The 24,927-nt window shown below is 32.8% G+C and overlaps 1 protein-coding gene across 1 annotated transcript in view; it reads left to right on the top strand.

The window, feature by feature from the left end:
- Nucleotides 1-2,205: 2,205 nt before the first annotated feature.
- Nucleotides 2,206-24,927, top strand: part of LOC106459563 (gonadotropin-releasing hormone II receptor-like) — a 60,270-nt gene continuing 37,548 nt past the window's right edge. Inside the window, exon 1 of the mRNA XM_013919190.2 lies at nt 2,206-2,882. Coding sequence (XP_013774644.1) covers nt 2,379-2,882 — 504 coding nt within the window. The 5' untranslated portion in view covers nt 2,206-2,378. The remainder of the gene's footprint in view (nt 2,883-24,927) is intronic.

Consider the following 24,927-nt stretch of genomic DNA (forward strand, 5'->3'; position numbering starts at 1 on the left):
GTTGCGAATATAGCATGATGTTAAAAAAGAGAATGAAATAAAGGAATGCGTCCCTCAAAAGTCATACTGAAATCATCAAACACCTTCGAACTATTTTTTTACCTTTCGTATGAGTTGAATTAAGGTGTTATCACTTCTTTTGATAAGCTTAAAACTGTACTATATTATCAAATATTTTGTGACATTTTTAATTTTACGATGGCGATAAAAGTTATTGTATTTAGAGAAGATAAATCAAATGTCATGTGTTACATTTGACTATTTAAACATTTTATTTTGATTTCTGTCAGATGTAATAAATTTTTTAAACTTTATAAAGACAAGTAGGGATCGATATATACGTAACGTAGCTATCTATAGTAAAATATAAAGTTTTAATGATACAAAAGTATTGAAACAAGAAAACAACAAAAACTGAGTTACTTAAAATTTAATTTTTTTTTGTCTCTACTCTGGTAAATCACTGTAATTGTGTCAGTCTGAGCCAAAGTGGGGATAAAATGTTTCAAATTTTAAGTAACCCAGATTTTATACTTTTGATTTTTTATTTCAATACTTTTTGAAGCATTAAAACTTTTCATATTACTATAGCTACCTAGGTTACGTAAATATCGACCCCTACTTGTTTTTGTAAAATTTTAAAAATTTTATTGTCATACATGTTTATTTCCTTTTTATTAGCTATATTTTTATGCGCCAGCAATACCAAACTTGGGGCTCGCGTATACCTGATTCGAGTTTATTACTCATTAGTATCTTTACCTATCTATCCTCAAACCTAATTATATGACCAAAGTAGCGCATCGTCAGTTTTATATAAATATATATATATACTAGTATCCTTTTCGGTACAAGAAAGGAATCATTGGGACCCCAGACGGAAGAGTTCTTGTACGCTTGTCTCGAAAAGTCACGTACTTACTTAGATGAAAATTCGTTGAAACAGTGAAATTTTGATTCACTACATAATCACGTATATAGCGATTTAGGTGTCTTTATGATTACAGTAAGCTTTAGTTTTGCTCAGCCAATACTGTTAATATTCAGACATTTTAATGGTGGTTTTAAGTGGGCTATTTTTATGGCCGCTATTTGGTTTCAGCACGAACCGTACTTAATGAGAGAGAAAAATTATTTTAATGGTTAACTAAGTTTTATTATTTATTTAGCGAAAATTTACTTTTCTTCTTCTTTTTGGTTATTGTTTATGAGATTATCGTTCAAAAAGAAGAGAAAAACCCTAGTATTTTATATTATCTATGTCATACGAAACCGCAGTTTTGGGCAAGTAACACACTTTAAACTACAAATCAAAACCACAATTCATTACAAATTTAAACACAAGTAACCAATCAAACTGTCCTTTGTTAAAACTTTAACCGCAAGTACCCAATCAAAACCGTCCTTTGTTAAAAATCTAACCGCAAGTAGCTAATCATAGTAAATGCACGAACCGACGAAATGACAGTAGCATATTCCTGTGAAAACATAAATAAATGAGACGAGAACATATTAAAAAAATAAATTTATGCCATGATATGTGATGAATGCATTTCGTCTAATTTTTACCAAAATTGCATTTTGCAATGACAAAAACACGAGAAATGCGAAGTAAGATTTTTGCTAAATTTTTCCATTTAGATTGAATATTTTTTATGTAATTTAGTGGATTATTGTGTGGCATAACAATTCCTATTCCAATGAAAAGTTTCTACAACATATTTAGCAAAAATTTACACATTTCTATGCATTTTTCACAAACAAACACACACACACACACACACACACACACATATATATATATACATGTGTGTGTGTGTGTATAAGGTGCTCTTTGGATACTGTTTTCCTTCAGCTATTCGTGAAAACTTTTAATGTTAATTCGCGGCAAAATGACGTGGATAGATACGCCCCCTATCGATGAGAGTCGGTTCTAAGCGTAGACCTGCTACCGCATTCAGTAGGACACTTCTCCCACTTATAGCGATTGGAGAACAGAAGGTACAGGTTAACATACGTCGCTCTCAGTGCGCACCTGAGTTTGACTGAGAAAATGACAGCTTTTTGGTGGGCTCAGATGTTCCATGAAAATGTTAAAGAAACTTTTATTTATGATACAAAGTTTTAATATGATCTCAGTAAAAATAAAAATAAAGGAAGATAAGAAAACCGAAAAAAAAAGAGAGCAAAAATAAATATTGGAAAGGAATACAGTTGGAGAAAAGTCGCTGTATTCTGTGTCAACCAGATTTGGATCTGATGATAACTTTCTATTACAACGCTCTTGCCTAACTGACCGGTCACACCTGTTGTCACTCAAGTATTTTCAATATTCACGAATCTTGAAAGAGCTAGTCAACACATCTGTATTGGTGAAAATGGAAGAGATGAATTTCACAGCAGAATTTATCCAGAACGAAACGTTGAACAAAACGAACGAAACTGTTGGTTTGCCAGAACACTTGCTATTCAATGAAGAAATCGCCGGCGAAATCGTAGCTTATAGTTTATTGCTGGTGGTGGCTGCGGTGGGGAACGTTTCGGTTTTCGTCACTCTGCTTCGTACTCGCCAGAGAAAGTCCAGGATCAAGTTAATGATCCTTCATTTGACTGTTGCCGATCTCATTGTGACTTTTATCATGATTCCACTGGAGATTGGCTGGAGGATCACAATGAAGTGGGTAGCTGGAGACGCCGCATGTAAAATCATGCAATTTCTTCGGGCTTTCGGTCCTTACCTCTCTTCAATGGTTTTGGTCTGTATTAGCCTAGACAGATATTTTGCTATCTTACACCCTTTGAAAGTAAACGACGCCCAAAGACGAAGTAAGATCATGTTAACATTCGCATGGGTGATAAGTGTCATCTGCAGCATTCCACAGGTTGGTTCTACGTAATTCCAGAGGAATAAATTATTTCTCTAAATACACTAAACCTAAAGCTACGGCTAATTTTCGGTTAGTTTAAATTAAGCTTAGCATGCGTTCTAATTTTAGTTAGCTTTTCTTTGACCGTACTTTCACTAAAGTATTGAAAAATTTACGGAAAAAATATTTTTGGTTTTTAACTGGAGGAAATAGTTCAGCTGTACTGAATAGTTTTTAAGTTTCCAGTCAAAATATTTTTATTTTTAACTGGAGGAAATAGTTCCGCTGTACTGAATAATTTTTAAGTTTCCAGTAAAAATATTTTTGATTTTTAACTGGAGGAAATAGTTCTGCTGTACTGAATAATTTTTTAAGTTTCCAGTAAAAATATTGTTGGTTTTTAACTGGAGGAAATAGTTCAGCTGTACTGAATAGTTTTGAAATTTCCATTAAAAATATTTGTGGTTTTTAACTGGAGGAAATAGTTCAGCTGTACTGAATAGTTTTGAAATTTCCAGTAAATATTTTTGGTTTTTAACTGGAAGAAATAGTTCAGCTGTACTGAATAGTTTTTAAATTTCCAGTAAAAATATTTTTGGTTTTTAACTGGAGGAAATAGTTCAGCTGTACTGGATAGTTTTTAAATTTCCAGTAAAAATATTTTTGGTTTTTAACTGGAGGAAATAGTTCAGCTGTACTGAATAGTTTTGAAATTTCCAGTAAGACGAAGTATAAAGTAACTATTAGTTTTCCCGTGATATAATGAACATCATATAATAAAAAGATGGTGTCAGATATGTTTTGAGAAGCGCAATATGGTGTATTAACGAGATAGAGACTGTATAAGTAAATTTTGTGTCAAGATGTTAACGTTACAACTTATATGTTTGAGAATGTGCAAACGAGTAGAGATGTTATCCGTATAATATATTTTTGTGTTACTTAAACGCTTATATTTTCCATAAAGTTTTCTCGCTATGGGGATGTAATTAATCTCAAGTTATTTAACTGCTGCTTTCCTGGCGTACGTATAACTTTAAAAAGCATTTTTAAATCAATATTTCCAATAATATTAATGATTTTTGCTTGTTTGTTGATAAGCACAAAGCGTCACAATGGGCTATTTGAGCTCTACCCACTGTGGGTATAAGAACTAGATTTTTAGCGTTACAAGCCTTCAAACTTGCCGCTGAAACACCGAGGGGCAAATAATAATGTTAACATGAAGTAAGTAAGTTAAATATTTACAATAGCTTATTGAATGCAATTCCTATAAATCTATAATGGCTAAAAAAATTCAAGAAGAAGTGTTAACAGAAGAAAATATATTGTTATAACATAAAAGGATGACATGCATTTTTACAACAGAAATATTTGATGTTATGTGCTTTTTAACAGACTATATGTTATTAATATTCATTAATAAATTGTGTTTGCTAAAAATGCATAACTGTAATATGAATCATGAAATATGATTAGAATTGAGTCTAGTAAACATGTTTTAGAATGTACCAATTCTTACTGTGCATTCCAAAAAAAAAAGGAAATAAATAAATAAGCATTCTGTATATATGTCAGTACGAACTGATAAACGTATTGATAGTGGATTCGATCAGTCATAGTAGCGAGGTTACAAAATACGGGTGTAAACTATGTTACACCAAGTTATAAGTATTAAATAGATGTAGTAGGAAAGTTAGAATACTTAATGTACTCTTACCTTGTATAACAGTTTTAAAAATCACGGGTGCTGGGGATGGATGGTGGTCTATCACCTATTAGCATCGCAGGCGGAAATTTAGAACACACACACTAACACGCATACATACATACATACACACACACATATATATATATATATGTGTGTGTGGCACACCTAAACACCGTATAAAGACTACTGGATGTTTAGAGAAGCTTTATCAATGAAAACTGAACGTTTTGAGAAGATTTATCATTCAAAACCGAATGATCAAACAATCTTTGTCAAATAACGATGATAATTTAAACAAGCTTTATCAATTACAACAGAATGTTTAAGGAGTCTTTTCTTCAATTAAAATTAATGTTTAAATAAACCTTGGCTATCAAAATCGAATGGGCAAAAAAAGCATTTCAAGTAAAACCGAAGAAGGCTTTATTATAGACTTCATGGAGAACACTTCTCCATGAGTCTTTCATACTTTTAGCTTTCCTCGCCTCAATCAATATTAACTCTATCCACTGCTTAATGTTGTCTCAATCTCGTTCGTTTCAAGCATGGCATCAAGTTAAAGTCAAAGCCATTGAGATGTGACCAAAGTACCTTAAATTCCTTATCTTAATATCTGACAATCTAGTGTACATACCAGACTGAACTATTTGTACGTCTTTCTTCCCCCCCCCTCCGGAAAGTTTACATCACATCTCGAAGCCCCCAAATCACCTGATATCTTTTGCTTCTTAAGTCCACAGTTCAGACCCATATGATATTATAAGCTTGCAAGAACCCGAACTGGAGTGTTCCCTCGATATTTACACTCCTCTAACTAATAAACATTCTCCAGAAACCGGACTTACTTATTCTGGTCCGTCTCCTGATCTTGCTTCACTATTTTTTGTCTAGTTCCGCTCCCTCAACTGTGACTTTAATCCGCTGACAAGCTTCACTCACATCCTGTTCCTTTTCTTCAACTGTGACTTGAATCCGCTGATACACTCACCCACATCCAGTTTCTCTCCTTGAACTCTGACTTTAATCCGCTGATACACTCACCCACATCCAGTTCTTCTCCTTGAACTGTGACTTTAATCCGCCCACACACACTTTCTCTCCTTCAACTGTGACTTTAATCCGTTGATACACTCACCCACATCCAGTTTCTCTCCTTGAACTGTGAATTTAATCCGCTGCTGCATTCAACCCATGATAACTTTCGGTTTTTAATAGTATTCAGAAAGAGTTTATGCTGTTCACTTACTTGCTTGACCCTGTCCAACAACTCCTGCAGTTGATGGTTTACTTGTTTGACCTTGTCCACTAATTCCTACAGTTAATCGTTCACATGCTTGACCCTGTAAGTATTTGTAAGAATATCGTGAATGTGACTTGAAAATTCCATGCCCTCCAAAATGTTCCATAGGCATTGGTTGTCTATTGAGTTAAAAGTCTTACTGTAGTCAATAAAACTCATATTTTCGAATCTTCTCCATGAGGTTAAAATTATGGTTTGGAGTTACCTGCCACCTTTAAAAACCAGCCGACTCTATTGGAATCTCTTGTTCACGTTTATTTTTTCATTTTTTTTTCAGAATGATTGCTGGTAGAATCTTATTAAAATAAGATATAGACGATATTGTTCTATAGTTACTATACATTGTTATATTTCTTTCTTAGAAATAAGAGGGAAAATGGCTCTTTGTTATTCTTTGGTCATCGTTTGGAGATCCAAATTTTATCATATAGCTTCCATATGATATCAACCATTTGTTTCTCCACCATGTTAATCACTTTAGCAATACCGTTAACAACGCCTGGGTACTTGTTATTTTTCAATCATCTGATCGGTTCTCCCACTTTCTATTTGAGAATTGATGATGACTTTCTGTCTGTTTCTCTTTTCGTCTTCATTTTTATTCCAACAAAAACAATTAAATCCTTTTTTTTATACAAATGTACTTCCACTATCTACCACGGATCTTCAGACAGAATTTTGTCAGTATCGTCCTTAATGCAATAAGCTAATGGTGTTCACTTGATGGTAAACCCTTCAGATGCTGGAATAAAACTCTTGAATTCCCACTTTTTATACGTCATCACCTTGGTTCTGTACATACTCTTCCTTAACAAGCAGACATTTGACTTTGAGTCTGTTTGATATTATTCATTTGACTCTGAGTCTGTTTATTATTGTTTATTTGACTTTGAGTCTGTATACTATTATTCATTTGACTTTGAGTCTGTATACAATTGTTCATTTGACTTTGAGTCTGTTTACTATTATTCATTTGACTTTGAGTCTGTATACTATTGTTCATTTGACTTTGAGTCTGTTTACTATTATTCATTTGATTTTGAGTCTGTTTACTATTATTAATTTGACTTTGAGTCTGTTTATTATTGTTTATTTGACTTTGAGTTTGTTTACTATTGTTCATTTGCCTTTGAATTTGTTTACTATTGTTCATTTGACTTTGAATTTGTTGACTATTGTTCATTTGACTTTGAATTTGTTGACTATTGTTCATTTGACTTTGAATTTGTTTACTATTGTTCATTTGACTATCTCTAATACGTGCTTGTTCGCCCATAGAGCTATCATGGAATAAAAGTTACTGACACTGGGTCTTTAATTCCTCCTATCTCTGAACTGACAGACCGTTGACCTCGACGGTTCATTCGCTTACATTTTAGCCTTCAAGTTGCTATTGAAATTTATTCTCTACCTAATACCCCTCATCTAAAACTTACTAACTCATTCAAGAAGTTAAAATTGCGTTCTGTAAGTACAGTCCCACATGATAGAGTTTTGTTTATTTGTTTGCAGTTAAGCACAAAGCTACACAATAAGCTATGCGTGCTGTGCCCATCATATGTATCGAAACACAGTTTTTAGCGTTATAAGCCTTTAGACTTACCACAGTTTCACTGAAGGGAATAGGATAGAGACCATAGTAGTCTAGTGTTTTTACAACCGCATTTTTTTATTTTCTCAAAATGCATGTATTTTTCTTACTAATTCATGGTTCTAGTCTACATTACATTTTCATTGTTACATTTAAGTATTTTGTTATTAGCTACACGTAGAATAAATGCACAGAAACGTGCAATGTTCTTTAATGCTCATAAGCATTTGGATATTTTGGCGGAGACTGAAACAATTATAATGAAAACGAAACAATTAAACTAACATCTGTAGGTTACTATTTCTTGAAGCGGAATCATCGAAAAAAGCCACATATCTTCTATTGTGTGAAAAGTAATTTTGAATTATTCTAATCACTGTTATTAACTCTTTTTTGTGAAAGTGAATATCAAAGTATAGACGTAATGTTCAAGTCTGTTTTACCGAACGATCTTAGCTTAAGTTTGGTTTCTCAATTGTGTTATATATATTTGGATCTTTTTATGAAGATTAGAAATCATTGAGTGAAAATTGAAATAAATCTGGCCAAGCGTATTAGAACCAAAATATAGTTAAACAGTGCAAATAAAAAAAAAGTACTTGTTATCTTTGATGAGTGTTAAAATATTCTATTATTTCGGTACAAAAACTATTACTAGCTTGTCACAGAAAAAGCCTGAAACGTTTTAGTGATGAAATGAACACATATTTTTTTACCATTTTTGTATAAGAAGCTTTCATTTCATCTACAATCGATGCTAATATATTGCAAACAACAAAGTACTGCGTACCATGACTCGTATTGTAAGTATCCAAAGTTCTTAGAAAAACTTCGACCAAATGTATTTCTCAAACTGATCTAGAATACAACGCTGAACAAACAATTGTCTGTATCGTTCTTATTTTTATTAATCCTTTGTTACAAAAAATACTATGTGACTTGGTTTTTTAGCTAGCGATTCTTACTAGCAGAGAACGTACGTAACTTCGATCATTTATAGGTTCTACGAGTAAAACTAGAAGAACTTTAAGGAAATCAAGACAGTCAGCCAGCAGGGTTTTAGATGGAAGAGATTAGTTAGGGTTTTAGATGGAAGATATTAGTTAGGGTTCATAAATATTAATGAAATCCATTTGAAAATTATCCAGTCGTACAGGTATCACTCTTCAAATGCTAGTATTTTCAGTCGTTGGCTTTATATATTAAACAAACGTATTTAGTGTCAAGTTTGAAAGGTCGTAATATGAACAAATGAACTGGGCGAGACTTGTTTATTAAACAAATCACATGACAGTTAAATTGGAAACTAGGACTTGAACAATCCAATTTGGACTGTATTTCACAATTCATTAGTGAACACCATAATTAAACAACCATAAAAGCTAAAAAAACACAAACAATTTCTATATTAAACAGAACATCATGAATTAAGGAAATTGGGGACTTATATTATCATTAATTTTTGCTTTTTTTGTTTTACAAAAATAAATACTAAGTTTTAATCATTATTTTTCTAACTCGCACAGAATACATAACAGAACTTAATCTAACATAACATAACCTCTGATCGCCATAGCTTGGATATTTTGATTTTTCTTCATGAACTGGATCTCATTTTGAATTGTCAATTTCTTTTTCTGAACATACTTCAGATAAACTGAAGGAAGGTTTTACAAGATTTGTCAATTTATTTACTTTAAGAAACTCCATATGAACTGAAGGAAGGTTTTACAAAACCAATCAATTTCTTTACCTAAACAAACTCCACATGAACTGAAGGAAGGTTTTACAAAACCTATCAATCTCTTTACCTAAACAAACTCCACATGTAGGTTTTGTAAAACCTTCCTTCAGTTCATGTGGAGTTTGTTTAGGTAAAGAAATTGATAGGTTTTGTAAAACCTTCCTTCAGTTTCAATTTCTTTACCTAAACAAACTCCACATGAACTGAAGGAAGGTTTTACAAAACCTATCAATTTCTTTACCTAAACAAACTCCACATGAACTGAAGGAAGGTTTTACAAAACCTATCAATTTCTTTACCTAAACAAACTCCACATGAACTGAAGGAAGGTTTTACAAAACCTATCAATTTCTTTACCTAAAAACTCCACATGAACTGAAGGAAGGTTTTACAATATTCATTAATTGCTCTACCTTAATATACTCCACATGAACCGCACAAAGATTTCAAAATATCTGTTAGTCTCTTTATCTTAACATACTCCACATGAACTGAAGGAAGGTATTTCCATCTTAACATAGGTGAGCAAGTCAATAGATACAGCTTATTTATTGTTTGAGATAAGATCTATGAACTATTATAAAGACTTCAATATGTTTTTGATGAGCACTCATCTTTATAGTTTTCTTGTTGGCGAAACTCAGGATGAAGTTTGTAAGCTCATGTGAAACTAAAGTAAAGTTTTTTTACCTTTGATCATAACCGGCAGCTCTGTCCACTCCCCATTTCTATTATGTTGCCAATTATATGAAATATTGGTCATAAAGTAACTTGCTATTTTAAAAATTTCATTATTTCTTGATTTTTTTAGTAATAAATGAAAACAAGTATTTACAAGCGACGCTTGGTTTATTTGGTTTGAATTTCGCGCAAAGCTACAAGAGAGTTATCTGCGCTAGCCGTCCCTAATTTAGCAGTGAAAGACTAGAAGGAAGGTAGCTAGTCATCACCACCCACAACCAACGCTTGGGCTACTCTTTTACCAACGAATAGTGGGATTGACCGTCACATTATGACGCAATCACGGCTGAAATAACGAGCATGTTTGATGGGACGGGATTTCGAACCCGCGACCCTCAGATTGCGGGTCAAGCACCCTAACCACCTCACCTAGCCGTGCAACAAGCGACATGATACTAGCCGATTTAGACAAATATTTTATAATTTTATTTAAAATGATCCTTTTTTTTGACTCCTCTTCTTTCCAAACGAACGTGCGACTGTCGGTATTAGTGTTGTTGTCAAATCAACTGTTATTCAGAAAGGTAACTTGATAAAATCTTAAAAAAAAACTTTATGATAAAACATAAAGTAACTTGAAAAACTAGTTTCACTGCAACAAAGACAGGTATTATGGCTAGCCAAAACTACTTTTCTAAAACTTACCTTGGCCTGATTCGAGGCAAAGTCATAAGTTAAAAGAAAAACGGTGTATGTATTTAAACATCTGTAGCAAAAAGAAAAAAAAATCACTTATTTTCAAGTAAAGAACAATTAAAAGCTTAGAATAACACAAGTAGAATAGCTTCAGATCAATCAATCACTAATGTGTCGGGTGTGGCCTACTGGTTAGTGTAATGAGACTGTGGTTTGTGGTTCGGTTTGAGGCCAAAAGTGAAGATCACACTAGCCTAAGAGTTGGCGATGGATGGTGTTTCATCTTTAGTCTGAAGACAGCTTGAATAGGCAATAAAGAAAAATTTATTACAAGTTTAACACCATAACCAATGTACTAGGTTCGACTAGGTTTTGTCGTCATCAGTTAATAACAAATGTAGCAACCTTTCAACAATGTTTTGTCATCGTCAAAACTTTGTATATTCGTTATTATGTTAAACATGTAATAAATTGTATTTACCATTCAAGCTGTCTTCAAATTTTATAATCTCAAAGTGGGTACTTCATCATTAAATATTTCTTTAGTCTATCAGTTAAAAATTAGGGAATGCTATGCGCAGATAGCCCTTGTGTAGCTCTGCGCTAAAATTCTAAACAAACAGTAACTAGTAATCCCTCTGTAAATAAAATACAATATTTCTGTAGACTAACTAAAACAATATTAGATACTAGTCCAGTTTTTCGTAATTTTTCCTAAAGATTTTTGTTAATTAACCATAGAAATAAATTACTTTCTTTACGTTTTATTTCAACGAATTAGGGTAGTTTGCTAATCCGGTCAAACGAAAGAAATTTTAGAACCTTTGTCTTACCGTTCCGTTGTCCTACCCTTGTCTTACCATTGTCCTACCCTTGTCTTACCTTTATCTTACCGTTGTCTTATCTATGTCTTACCCTTGTCTTACCTTTGTCTCCAAGACGTAAAACGTAGTTACTTTTATCTGTTTTTTGTTTAAATAATTTTATAATGTTTTGAAATAATTCAAGATGATAAGCGTGAAATTCTCAATACGTAACGAATATTAGAAATCTTTTAAGAGCGAAAAATGATATATAAAAGTGTATCTTTATATAAATCATTATTTATAATAGTAGTAGAGTTGTAGAAGAAACATGATTAATTTATTACATGGCGTAGCTAGACAATTCGGCTTAGTTCAAAATAAAACAAATCTATTCAGAAAGTTTTATTCAAGAAACTATTCAAATAATCTTTTCTTCAGTAGATTGGCCAAAGTACAGCAACCACCTTGGATAATAGGTAACACTTTTTTATAGTCACAGTATACCCTACGAGTTTACTTAACCTAAAATAGTTTATTTCAGACACATAAGAGTAAGTACATTTCTTAAATGGCGTTTAATTTTTGTCATTGCTAGTTAGTTAGTTAGTTTTAGATCAAAGCTACATTGCATTATCAGCTGTTTCCACCTCATGGAATCGAACCCCGGATTTTAGTGTTGTAAGTCAGTAGACTTGCTTCTGTCTCACCAGGGGACATCCTTATTAGAATGAAGGCAGTTCAGTACGTTATAAGATATTACTTGTAATATATAAATCAGCAAGCCACGTAGATACCAACCATAGTAGCTATAAAGTTGCGGTGAAGCGCCATTTATCAGAACTACATTTTGGCATTGCATGTGGTGTTGTAAGTAGTCTGATGGTTCAGAAAATTTATCACCTTTGAAAAGGGCATATATCATTTTTTTTTCGACTCAAAACATTCATGCAATTAGATCGTAAAGATTCGTATTCGGAATTTATAATTTTGAAGGCGGGAATATCACTTGTACCTAAAGGTGCTGGAAAACAAAAAAATATTGATCAACTTGAGGTATCAGGACCATCCAAAAAAAAAAAGACCTTCATCAAGTCATACCACAACCGTGTTTCTTTAATTTCAAAGCCAAGGGTCTATAAAAAAAGTGGAAATATGCCTTATCCCACTTTAAGGGCAAAAATCTATAAAAACGTAGCCAATATACACTGTCAAACAGTTTTCAGTTACCATACAAAAACTTAGGGTAATCGAGCCAGCCAACCTTGAGTGATGGAAGCCAAAATATCATAACAATGTGAAAATGTGCACCATTTCAGGAATTTTTTATTCACTTTCTTGGACAAATATCTTAAAAAGAAATAGTCTATGTACAACATTGGATAGTTACCAGTTACCACACCAAAAACTACGGTAATCGAACCAACTCTTATTGATGGATGCTAACACAAACATAATGTTTTTACAGTAAGATGTATTGAAACTATATATATATACGTGTACAATAACCTGGATAAAGATCGTCGCGGAAATCACGTGTGCTAAATTTGCTAACATTCTGCCTTAGGAATGAACTACATGTGTAGATAAGGCAGACCGTTACCTCTAAGGTTGCAACAGCGACAAAATGAAAGATTTGTAAAATAGGCTAAATAAAATTCGTCACCACATTTCTGAAAACGCGGGAAACGAGTCCATCAAGACTTTACTAGTATTTTATAAATTAAGCAGTCATATCTAGTTTCACGAAAATGTAATAGCTACTTTTTGTGACGTGAATTTGCTTCGGAAACAAGTGTTAGTTTTGGAAGCATAATTTTAGGTTTGTGCTTATTCTGAATGTTGATCCATACGTAGATCATCTGGAGCTCGTGAGCTCGTGCTTTATGTTAATAATATTAAATCCAGTTTTCCAGGATTACTCGTCAAAGTAAGGAATAGGACAGTATTTTTAAGATTAAAATACACAATGAGTTCGAGGTATTTTGTTAATGTCTTGAATTTTTGGAGTCAGGTGTGGCCTAGTGAAACGTGCAGGACTGTAACTTCGAGGGTCCAGGATTCGCGTCATTGATTACTCGTTAGACTTTAAAATATTTCGTAACTTAAACAAATACTAAGGTGAATGTGGACTGCTGTTTTTGACCTGATAGGATATCTGTTAGAACCACGAAGAAGAGCATTGTTAAACCCAAAAATATTGAACTCTTATTTTATTACAACCAGGACATTGATTATCATAAACTATTAATATTAAAGTCTGATAAAAAAATAAAAAAACTTCCTCGGTAGACTAACAGCTCTTCCGGCAGAATTTATTACTCAATACAGATAGTCAGTGTAATTAATTGAATGTACTTTCTTACTTGTAATAAGTAGAATACAGTTTCCTACCTCACTCGTAGCGACATATTCGGCGGTAAACACAATAGCATCTCGCAAGGTTCAGTCAGCTTAGATTTAGGTTAGTCTTAACTTTTATACTAAAGTAATAATGTAAAATATTCTTTACAATAAAAATATAAGAATAATATCTTTACAATAATGAAAATAAATGTATAACACTTTAGAAAACACGATTAATAAAGCTAACACTAAAGAAACAATAGTATTGCCGTTATCATCCCATTTCTTATATAGGTCTTACGGAGCGGACCAAAAAAAATAATAATATGTATGGAAGAACTATATCATTTGGTAACAGTCTATTCACAACACACTGTAAACATAAATGTAAACCAGACTAGAATAGGTCAAAATTCTTTCAATGCATTGAAGTACAAAACGAAACACGCATTACATATATGTTCTATCAGAGTTATGTTACTTTTGGGTCACCCTGTTTTAACTAAATTGTTAATATAAAATATGAAATTTAAACATGTTTAAACTTGTAATGATTCCCATCTTTAAGTTATTTCTAATTATTATCTCAAGTGTTTTGTAACGTACTTACTGTTCTTTGTAAGCCTATTCTCTCTCTTCAAAGATGAATTATACCATATGTTGTTAAAGTTCATCATTTGTTTAATATATATTGTTGTAAAAGAAGTTAAGTATAAACCAAAAAATATGTATTTTTACATGCAGTAGAAGTTATTTTCCACATTAAGTTAAGTATATCGTGGTAATATTTATGGAATGGTTATTGCCGCAATGCCTTGTTCTTAAGGAATCAGTCTCAGCAACAATGAAACAAGTACGTCAATCAGTTGATTAAAATTCAGTTCATACTAAGGAGGAACCAGAAACGTAAGTTCCTATTATATATATATATTTAGTGATATAAACTCTTACCTGTCCCCCCAGAAGCTCAGCGGTAAGTTTACAGCCCCACGACGCTAAAACTTCTGGTTCGATACCCGAGGTGGGCAGAGCACACATAGCCCAATGAATAGCTTTGTGCTTAACAGCAACAAACCAATCAACTCTTAGATAATAAAATACACTCACCTACTGAAGTAATAAGATAGCTTCAAACATACAGAAAACTCAGTTACTACATTGATTATACTTTCTTAAAAAATGTCTAGGTGCAAAAGCAAGAAAATCGAAGTATTGATATCAAGCTATTTATATACAATAATCGACTTTAATACAAAGCAAACTATTGTGTGGTGTCAGTAAAAGAAGACAAGGCCGTCTTTTGTTGACAGCTGAAGTCTTGTGTGTAGAATTGGTCTCTTCGCCATTGAAGGACAAGCAACAACCAACGTAAGACATGTTGCTTGATAACAGCGCACGACTTAATAACCAGATCCATTAAAATGTGTCCACACATCAGTGTACCTTCCGTCTAAATAGAACATAGATCCATAAATTAAAGTATCTAGCTGTTTGTCTATCTGTCAACTTCTTTGTATGTCTATCCGTGTCAATCTAATTTTCTTAGCTGTTTATCTGTCCACCTTCTTGCTTGCATATCTTTCTGTGTCTATCTAATTTTCCTCTATTTGTCCATCTATCTGTTTATTTATCCGCCTTCTTGCTTGCATATCTATCTGTGCATATCTTACTTTCCTCTATATATCTATCTAACTTTTCTCTATATGTCTATCTAACTGTTTACTTCTTTGCATGCCTATCTGTGCCTATCTTGGTTTCCTCTATTTGTATATCTATCAGTTTATCTGTCCACCTTCTTGCTTGCATGTCTATTTGTGCATATCTTACTTTCCTCTATATATCTATCTAACTTTTCTCTATATGTCTATCTAACTGTTTACTTCTTTGCATGTCTATCTGTGCCTATCTTGGTTTCCTCTATTTGTATATCTATCTGTTTATCTGTCCGCCTTCTTGCTTGCATATCTTTCTGTGTCTATCTAATTTTCCTCTATTTGTCCATCTATCTGTTTATTTATCCGCCTTCTTGCTTGCATATCTATCTGGGCATATCTTACTTTCCTCTATCTGTCTATGTAACTTTTCTCTATCTGTCTATCTAACTGTTTACTTCTTTGCATGTCTATCTGTGCCTATCTTGGTTTCCTCTATTTGTATATCTATCTGTTTATCTGTCCACCTTCTTGCTTGCATGTCTATTTGTGCCTATCTTCTTTTCCTCTATCTGTCCAGCTAACTTTTCTCTGTCTGTTTACCAAGCTATTTATCTGTTCGCCTTCTTGCTATCAAATCTATCTGTATCTATATAATTTTTCATGTCTCTGATTATTTCACTGGTTATTTATCTGTCTGTCTTTCTGTCACTACAATTTTTATGTTAAATTTGATAAGCAGATAAAATAATATAAGGAAAGTCAGCTCATTTGATGATTGTTTAAAAAGTCAAATTTACTTTTCAATAATTCTCTGATAATTCTTATAGACATACAAGTCGTATGTTAATTAACTTCTAAATGTAGTGGATAAGAAAAAAGATTAATACTGCGCCCCTTTAAACGGAATTTTATGATACTTAATCTATTGTCAAAATCCGTGTAACGCATATAATTTTAAGTAAGTTCGTCGGAACATGTATTATATTCTTCCATCAATAAAATTCTACCTGAAATTAGGCTAATCGTTTTTATAGAGACAAAAATATATTTAAGCTGAATACTGTATTTGCATTATTACTTCTGCCAGGTATGTGTGTATATATATATATTATATTTCATCGAAGTCGATCAAGATGAATGAGGCTAAAAATCACACAGGTGAAACACATCGAAACGAATTAATCCTCAAGGTAGACCAGGTACAACTATCTCACATAGTGTGATCTGAATGCTTAATAGAGAATATGTTGCTAGGTACTGTGGGCATCGGATCAGAAGATTAGTCATTTTGTGCTAAAGTTTTTTTGTTTGTTTTTTCTCAAAGCCTACAGCAGTTGAATGTAAGAGAAAACAAATTATTCACACTTTTGTTCGCCGATTCAGGGTCAATCGTATTTATAAAAACTTGTAAGAGAAAACAAATTATTCACACTTTTGTTCGCCGATTCAGGGTCTAAAATATTTATAAAAACTTGTAAGAGAAAACAAATTATTCACACTTTTGTTCGCTGATTCAGGGTCTATCGTATTTATAAAAACTTGTAAGAGAAAACAAATTATTCACACTTTTGTTCGCCGATTCAGGGTCTATCGTATTTATAAAAACTTGTAAGAGAAAACAAATTATTCGCCGATTCAGGGTCTATCGTATTTATAAAAACCAGGCTTACAAAACTCTGAAGTATCTTTCAATAGGGATATTAAGTCATTTAATGAGATATCACTTACTGTTTCAGTTGGAAATCCGAAGAAAGATATCTGAATATCCTCGTTCGACATTTTTGTTTTCGAAAGAGAGTATATTAATAATAATATATCTAATTATTCTACAAAATATTTTTTGGAAAGATAATGAAAATGTTAAAGAGAGTGCTAAAGTTTTAAGAAAATCTCTTCTAAATACAAAACAGTAAATATGTTACCCTCCTCCCGCCGAAAAAAAAAAAAAAGGCGAAGGAGGAGTTTATCGAGAATTGTAAATGCATAAGATGTAGTCTAAAAATATTTCGTAAAGCGAAACTTATTTGCTGTAACACAAATCCCTAGTTGGTTTAAGAAAGATCACTACAGATTAGGCCCCCCCCGGTGGCACAGCGGCACGTCTGCGGACTTACAACGCTAAAATCCGGGTTTCGATACCCGTTGTGGGCAGAGCACAAATAGCCCATTGTGTAGCTTTGTGCTTAATTACAAACAAACAAACAAACAAACAAACTACATGTTAGATGGGAATTCGCGAGATTTTCAAAAATTAACAAATTCTTACACTTCACATTTATTGTTCTAGAACCATTTAGTTATTCTATTTTTAGTGATAATCAATACAACCTTCACGGTTTCTCACGATTAACTGGAATATTACTATATTAACGGATCCTTAATTTTCAGCTCGATGTGACTGTTGTATTAAGCCTATCTCCAGAGAAATAATTAATTCCAAGCCACTTCAACAAAGCTAATATCAACTACATTTTCAGTTATAGAACATGAACTCGACTACAGATCCCTTTACTAATTTGTGTTTAGATAGTTCGAATATCGATCGTAAAAATATTCATTCAAAAGTAAATTGTTTTATCATTATTAAAGTTATTTAGTAATGAAATGGTTAAATTGATTGGTTTTCAGTTAAATATTATCTTACGGTGTATAAAAACAGGATTTTTTGGGCTAATATATCCAAGTTTCTTACTGATATATGCGAACAAAACAACATTCAAAAGCTGTCAGATCTGATTAACTTTTTGTGTTTTTAAGTCTGTCTTTTGACCTCTGTTATACAGAGTTAGCAAGCATTGTATTTGAGCGTGAATCTGTTGTGAAGATAATTTGTAGCTACTTTCAGAAACAAGATTTAGAACCTCATTCCTGGTGCAAACAAGCAAGTATAGAAAGTCATTAACCTACAAAATATATACCGTACACGCTTCCCTCAAAAAGTCTTTAACCTACGAAATAAATACAGTACCCGCTTCCTTCAGAAAGACATTAACCTATAAAATAAATACCGTATACACGCTTCCCTCAGAAAGCGATTAACCTACAAAATAAATATTGTACACACTTCCCCAAAAAGTCGTTAACGTACAAAATAAACACCGTACACACTTCCCTTAGAAAGTCGTTAACGTACGAAATAAATACCGTATACACGCTTCCCTCAGAAAGCGATTAACCTACAAAATAAATATTGTACACACTTCCCAAAGTCGTTAACGTACAAAATAAACACCGTACACACTTCCCTTAGAAAGTCGTTAACGTACGAAATAAATACAGTACACGCTTCCTTCAAAAATTCGATAACCTTCTAAATAAATACCGACACACTTTCCTCAGAAAGTTGTTAACCTAGAAAATAAATACCGTATACACGCTTCCCTCAGAAAGCGATTAACCTACAAAATAAATATTGTACACACTTTCCCCAAAAAGTCGTTAACGTACAAAATAAACACCGTATACACGCTTCCCTCAGAAAGTCGTTAGCCTACAAAATAAATAACGCACACACTTCCCCTTACTCCACAAAAAAATACAACACGAAAACACACGTTAGAAAGTGCCACTGTGATCTACGCTAATGGTAAATAGATAAGAAGAAGAAAAGTTTAAAATGGTTCAATATGGACGAAAAATTAAACTTGTTTTATCATGCGCTATTTTTATACTGTAAATAAAGTACTGTTGGCAGATTTACCGTAAAGTTGAACATCTCGCTAAGTTAAAGATCAATATCGTGTCGTTAAGTGTGCGCATGTTCAACTTTGCTAGGATTTTACCAAGATTTTTAATATCTACGGACTACTTAGATAGAGTGATATTGCTATTTATTCAGAACTTTTGGTGCAAAATATATTAACTAGATGAGGAAATAAAAGGAAACATACATCAAATATTATGAATTAGAATTATTAGATATCATAAATAAATTCACAAGAAACAAAAAAACTATAATGATCAAAACGTACTAGTTAGGTACTCTCGCTATCAACGATACTTTCGGCCATAATCCCAATGATATCATACCAAGCTCGGCTAGCTCAGGATGTTAAGTAGAGTCCCATATCCAAACACTAAACAACAATATAGAATGATCTTCGTACTTGTAAAAATTAACATATATATACTTATAATTATGAATATTTTTATTCAATTATATTAACGCAATTCTCGCAAAATCTAACTTTTATATTCTCTTTAATATTACTTTCAAAATACTGAGAGCCATCATAAATATTACTTTCAAAATACTGAGAGCCATCATAAATATTACAACCAATAATACCATATAAACTAAGCATAAATAGAAAAGGAGTGTTTCACTTAATATATAAAACCTCAATCAATTGTTAGTATGATCCATAAAGCTAAACAATACGCGAAACGTGAGTTTGCAAGTGTTTAAAGTACTGCTAAATTAACAATAGAAAGTCACTGAAGCAGCAAAAAACAACACAATATCATACACACATATATATATATATATATATAATCGATATGTGAACGCTTTATTTTAACGGAAATCAAAGATTTTCCACAGCAAATTGTTTGAATTCAATTAAAAAACTCCGGAAAATTACAGATAGGAAAGAAATCTAACAATTAAATTTGTTCTTTACTACCTAAAATCCTTTAAGCTTTTTATAAAGTTTCAAAAGAGATAATTATCGTAGCATTGCATCTAGGATATATAGTATACATTATTGTAGTTTTCTAAGTGCAAATCTGCACAATGGGATATTTGCGCTCTGTCCACCGCGGGGACTCGAGTCTCAAATTTTTGCGTTGTAAGGTCGTAAAATTATCGTTAACTTATCGGAGGACAAGTATATATTAGTCATATACAGCAGAAAATTCATATATTAAGATGCTCTAACAGCCAACATAAGCTCCCTCATAAATCTGTTGATAATTGATAGTCCATTTTATATTCTTGTTACTTCTGAATTTGTTAATGAAATTTATTTTATTCTCCTCTAATTTAAAACACTTTATCTCTTTATATCAAAATAAAATTTCTTGGCTCAGGTTTCATTGCAAACACTCTACCTCGATTCAAGCTCCAGCAAAGGTTATGTAGCTATCATATAAAATAGTTCCCTCCGTATCTTGTGTTATTTTAGTTTTTTGTTGTTATAAATTTAAAAAAAGTCATCAAGATAATTTAGGTGCCTAATATTTATAATAATATATTTTGACGTTTTACTATCTATCAAAATGAAGCACTGGTTTTAAATCAAGGTTTTTTCTGATATAGTAGTGCGACGCTCGAATGTGTAGAATTTTGTAGTAAATTTCAAACAAAGTGGCAACTATTTTCAGTTTTAAATAGCCATGGCATTTTCGCACCAAGTTATATTACATATATTACATATTTATGCATAGCTGTCCCTAAAGTTGAAATGACAGATTAGAGGGAAGGTAGCTAGTCAACAGCATCCACCGCTATCTCTTTGACTACTCTTGTCTAATGGTTACTCTTATAGATCACAGTCAGGACCAACTAACCACTATAACACACTCAGCCCTGCTATAAACGATAGTTGTCGTTTGTGATACTGTGCTACGAAGGTATTCACACGAAAATCGCTGTGTAGAGGAGTCATGCCAACACTAGCTCAACATTCTTATGTAAGTTTATGCATTAAGTAGAGAACGCGAAATATATGGATACTGTCTTATCTTTGTATATTTCTATTTGTTCTTTCTGTTTGCAAATGGCAAATAATTACCCAGAATTCTCTAGTTTGGATGTGCAGACTCGTCGTGTGTTGTAGATCGTACACTTCTGACTTCAATTTGTTATAAATGTGCTATACTTGTACTTTGCTTTCCCTTCAACTTTATAAAGGTTCTACTCGTTTCCATTATACATAACAAATTGATGTTTATGACTATAATAAACACCACATATATTTAGAACTAGGTTTTGTTTCCTACTGGCACCATGCTACTCCAACTTCGCCTCTCTCAGTTTATTAGTTCTCTCTTACATTTACTGGTCTTTTTCTTCCTGCCTTCTGTTAAACGCCTGCCTTTTGTATCCATTTCTTAAAAACCGGCTAAAGAAATCTCTTTCTTTCTGCCCTTATATACCTGTTTTGAATATAACGTGTCGTAGTTATAGAAGGTCCTGTTGTCTTCATAAAACTGAAGAAAAAAGGTGGCTGCTCCCTCTAATGATTTCTTAACAAGTTAGAGCGCTCTAATCCCTTAATCCCGTAGAAATTGACCAAAAGCCGGCCGCTTTTTCACCCCTCTCAGTTTCAACCGATGTTCCTTACGCCTAACTTCATAACAACGAGTACAGTTGTAATTAGTTAAGACGCACTAGTTTGAGGTGTATGAATACAACGTGAAAGGCTGTGAAATACACTTTGTTTAGGTGCAAAGATTCTACATTTAAAGTTGTAATTAGTTATTATAGAGGCCTAATGAATTTTCTGAGTTACTGTATCTTCGGCTGTGGACTGCAGTTTTACTTATTTATGGCTCATCAGCACAACTTAGGTCAGTAAATCAAAGTACAGTTAAGCCTTTAACAATGGTGATGTGTGTATAATATTATCATTAAACAGCTGGTCCGCTGTATAATACAGAATAATAAATTAGGTGCAATCCAATAATATTACTCAAAAACTTAAATAGATTTAGGTTACTATATAGTAAGTTAAGAAGGACCTGTCAGTTAGTCATTCCATTCCAGCCTCAGGATGGCGGGCAACTAGAGGGTTATGCCCTCTCTCCAGCCAGAAGATGTGAGGGTAGAAAGTCTGGATGAGTAGGAGAAAACTGTTGAGTAGAGACGCTGGGATAAAGAGCAAGAGTATTGAATGATGTATATGAGGTTTCTAGAACATGATTCGTACTCTTACAGGTGCGTGTCGTTCTCATTCGTATTTTTGTTTTAGTATTGTATTCTTTGTAGGTGATAGTTTTTGGTTTTGTCAATCGTTCTGCAGTCCAGTTGATGAATCTTCAGTGTAAACACAATATAACATAATCAGACGGGAGTTGCATAGCGAACAGATACAACAGATTTAAGGTGGAAAAGTTGGCAAACGGAATAATTAAGTGAATCAGCAAAGATAATATTTTGGACATAAAAAGTCGAATAAACCAAAGACATACGGCTAGGTTTATTATAATGGTGATATTTACATAATATACATGGTGTTTTGTTATATATATTCTTTGGTTTCCTGACACAAGCTGTGTTGATGAGCATGCAATTGGCGAAAGTGCAGTCCACAGCAGAGGGTATGGCGAGTCAATAAACGCAGTAGTTCGCTACGTCAGAGGTTGTATTTTAATTTTTACGTTTGGGGAAGTGAAAAGAAATCTGTACTATAATCATTGAACTGTTGGTCTACTATATATGATACCGAATAATACATTAGGCACAATGCCATAATATTAGTCATACAACTTAAGTGATTTAGGCTACTCTATGGCGAATTTAAAAGAAGACACAAAACACCATAAATGTTTTGTATGTCTTATTGTTGTCCTCTTATAAAAATACATTAATTTCATTCCTTCGTATAAGATGTTTTTAGTTGTATTTCACTGATCACAGTGAAATCATGGTCAGAGCTATGTTCCTAGGCAAAATTGTGGCCTGGGCGAAATATATTCGGCGCCCCTGCCCCTGTAAAATAGACAAGAACTGTTAATTGCAACATCGATTTCGGTGCTGCTTGGGGTGGACTACCTGTGCGGGGGGCCCACGTGGCCCACTTCAAGGGCCGGCCCTTCATATGTTTATATAGAATTTGAAGATTCTACTAGAGAAGTTTTTTAAACTACTAACAATGAATATAAAGGCCAACCTATCATTCTAAGTAACACCACTTCTCATTGAGTTATACCAGGTGGATTTCTCCACTTGCAAACATCATTATCGACGTCAATATATATCCTAATATTTACAAACACAATTTATATAAATGGTTACGTTAATAATAACTGTTCTGCTTTATCAGGTAAAACTAAGGTCTTCCTACTTTGTGCAAACATTACTTTTACTACTGTTTGTGTAATGTAAGGTGTATGTGTATATATACATACTGTTACTGTACATGAACATTTTCGTCCCTTATACAGTTCAGTTAATTTTGTAATTTTTAATTCCGTTTGTTTGATCTTTAAATTGACCAATGTGGATTATATGTTACTAATTATGTTATGTTGTGTAAGTTTTTTATTTAATTTCTTTGAATATGTATATTTTTAAATATAGGATTATATTTTACAATTCATTGAAAGACGTTTGTTTTAGTTTCTAACTGCATTTACACCATTCTACTTCCAGGTTATATACCTAAACAATAACACTGAACCAGGTTTCTTTTACTTTTTATTTGTATTTACTGACCATTTCGTTTCCAGGTTAAATATATAAACAGTAACACTAAACCAAGTTTATTTTAGTTTCTAACTATATTTACCGACCATTCTGTTTCCAGGTTATACATCTAAACAGTGACATTGAACCAGATTTATTTTAGTTTCTAACTATATTTTCCGACCATTCTTTTTAGCAGATTATATATCTAAACAATAATATTAAACCAAGCTTGTTTTACTTTCTAACTGTATTTACCAGCCGTTCTGTTTTCCGGTCATATATCTTAACAATAACATTAAACCAACTTTCTTTTAGTTTCTAACTGTATTTACCGACCGCTCTGTTTCCAGGTTATATATCTGAGCTGTAACATTAAACCAAGTTAGTTTTAGTTTTTAATTGTGTTGTCGACCGCTCTGTTTCTCGGTTATATATCTGAACAGTAACACTAAACCAAATTTGTTTTAGATTTTAACTGTATTTACCAGCCGTTCTGCTTTCCGGTCATATATCTTAACAGTAACATTAAACCAACTTTCTTTTAGTTTCTAACTGTATTTACCGACCGCTCTGTTTCCCGGTTATATATCTAAGCTGTAACATTAAACCAAGTTAGTTTTAGTTTTTAATTGTCTTGTCGACCGCTCTGTTTCCCGGTTATATATCTGAACAGTAACAATAAACCAAATTTGTTTTAGATTTTAACTGTATTTACCAGCCGTTCTGTTTTCCGGTCATATATCTTAACAGTAACATCAAACCAACTTTCATTTAGTTTCTAACTGTATTTACCGACCGCTCTGTTGCCCGGTTATATATTTAAACAGCAACAGGTTTGTTTTAATTTCCAATCGTACTTACCAACCTTTCTTTTTTGCAGGTTATATATCTAAACAATAACACTAAACCAAATTTATGTTAATGTCTAGCTGTATTTGCATATCTTTCTGTTTCCAGGTTATATATCTAAAGAATAACACTAAATCAAGTTAGTTTTAGTTTCTATCTGTATTTACTGACCAGTCTGCTTTCCGGTTATAGACCTAAATAGTAACATTTAACCAAGTTTGCTTTAGTTTCTACCTGTATTTACCGACCGGTCTGTTTTCCGGTTATATATTTAAACAGTAACACATGCTGTAATCGTTTATCTCTGCTGTTATACTAATCTAAAGTTACA

Source organism: Limulus polyphemus, unplaced genomic scaffold (assembly GCF_000517525.1).
Source record: "Limulus polyphemus unplaced genomic scaffold, Limulus_polyphemus-2.1.2 Scaffold628, whole genome shotgun sequence".
NCBI lineage: Eukaryota > Metazoa > Arthropoda > Merostomata > Xiphosura > Limulidae > Limulus > Limulus polyphemus.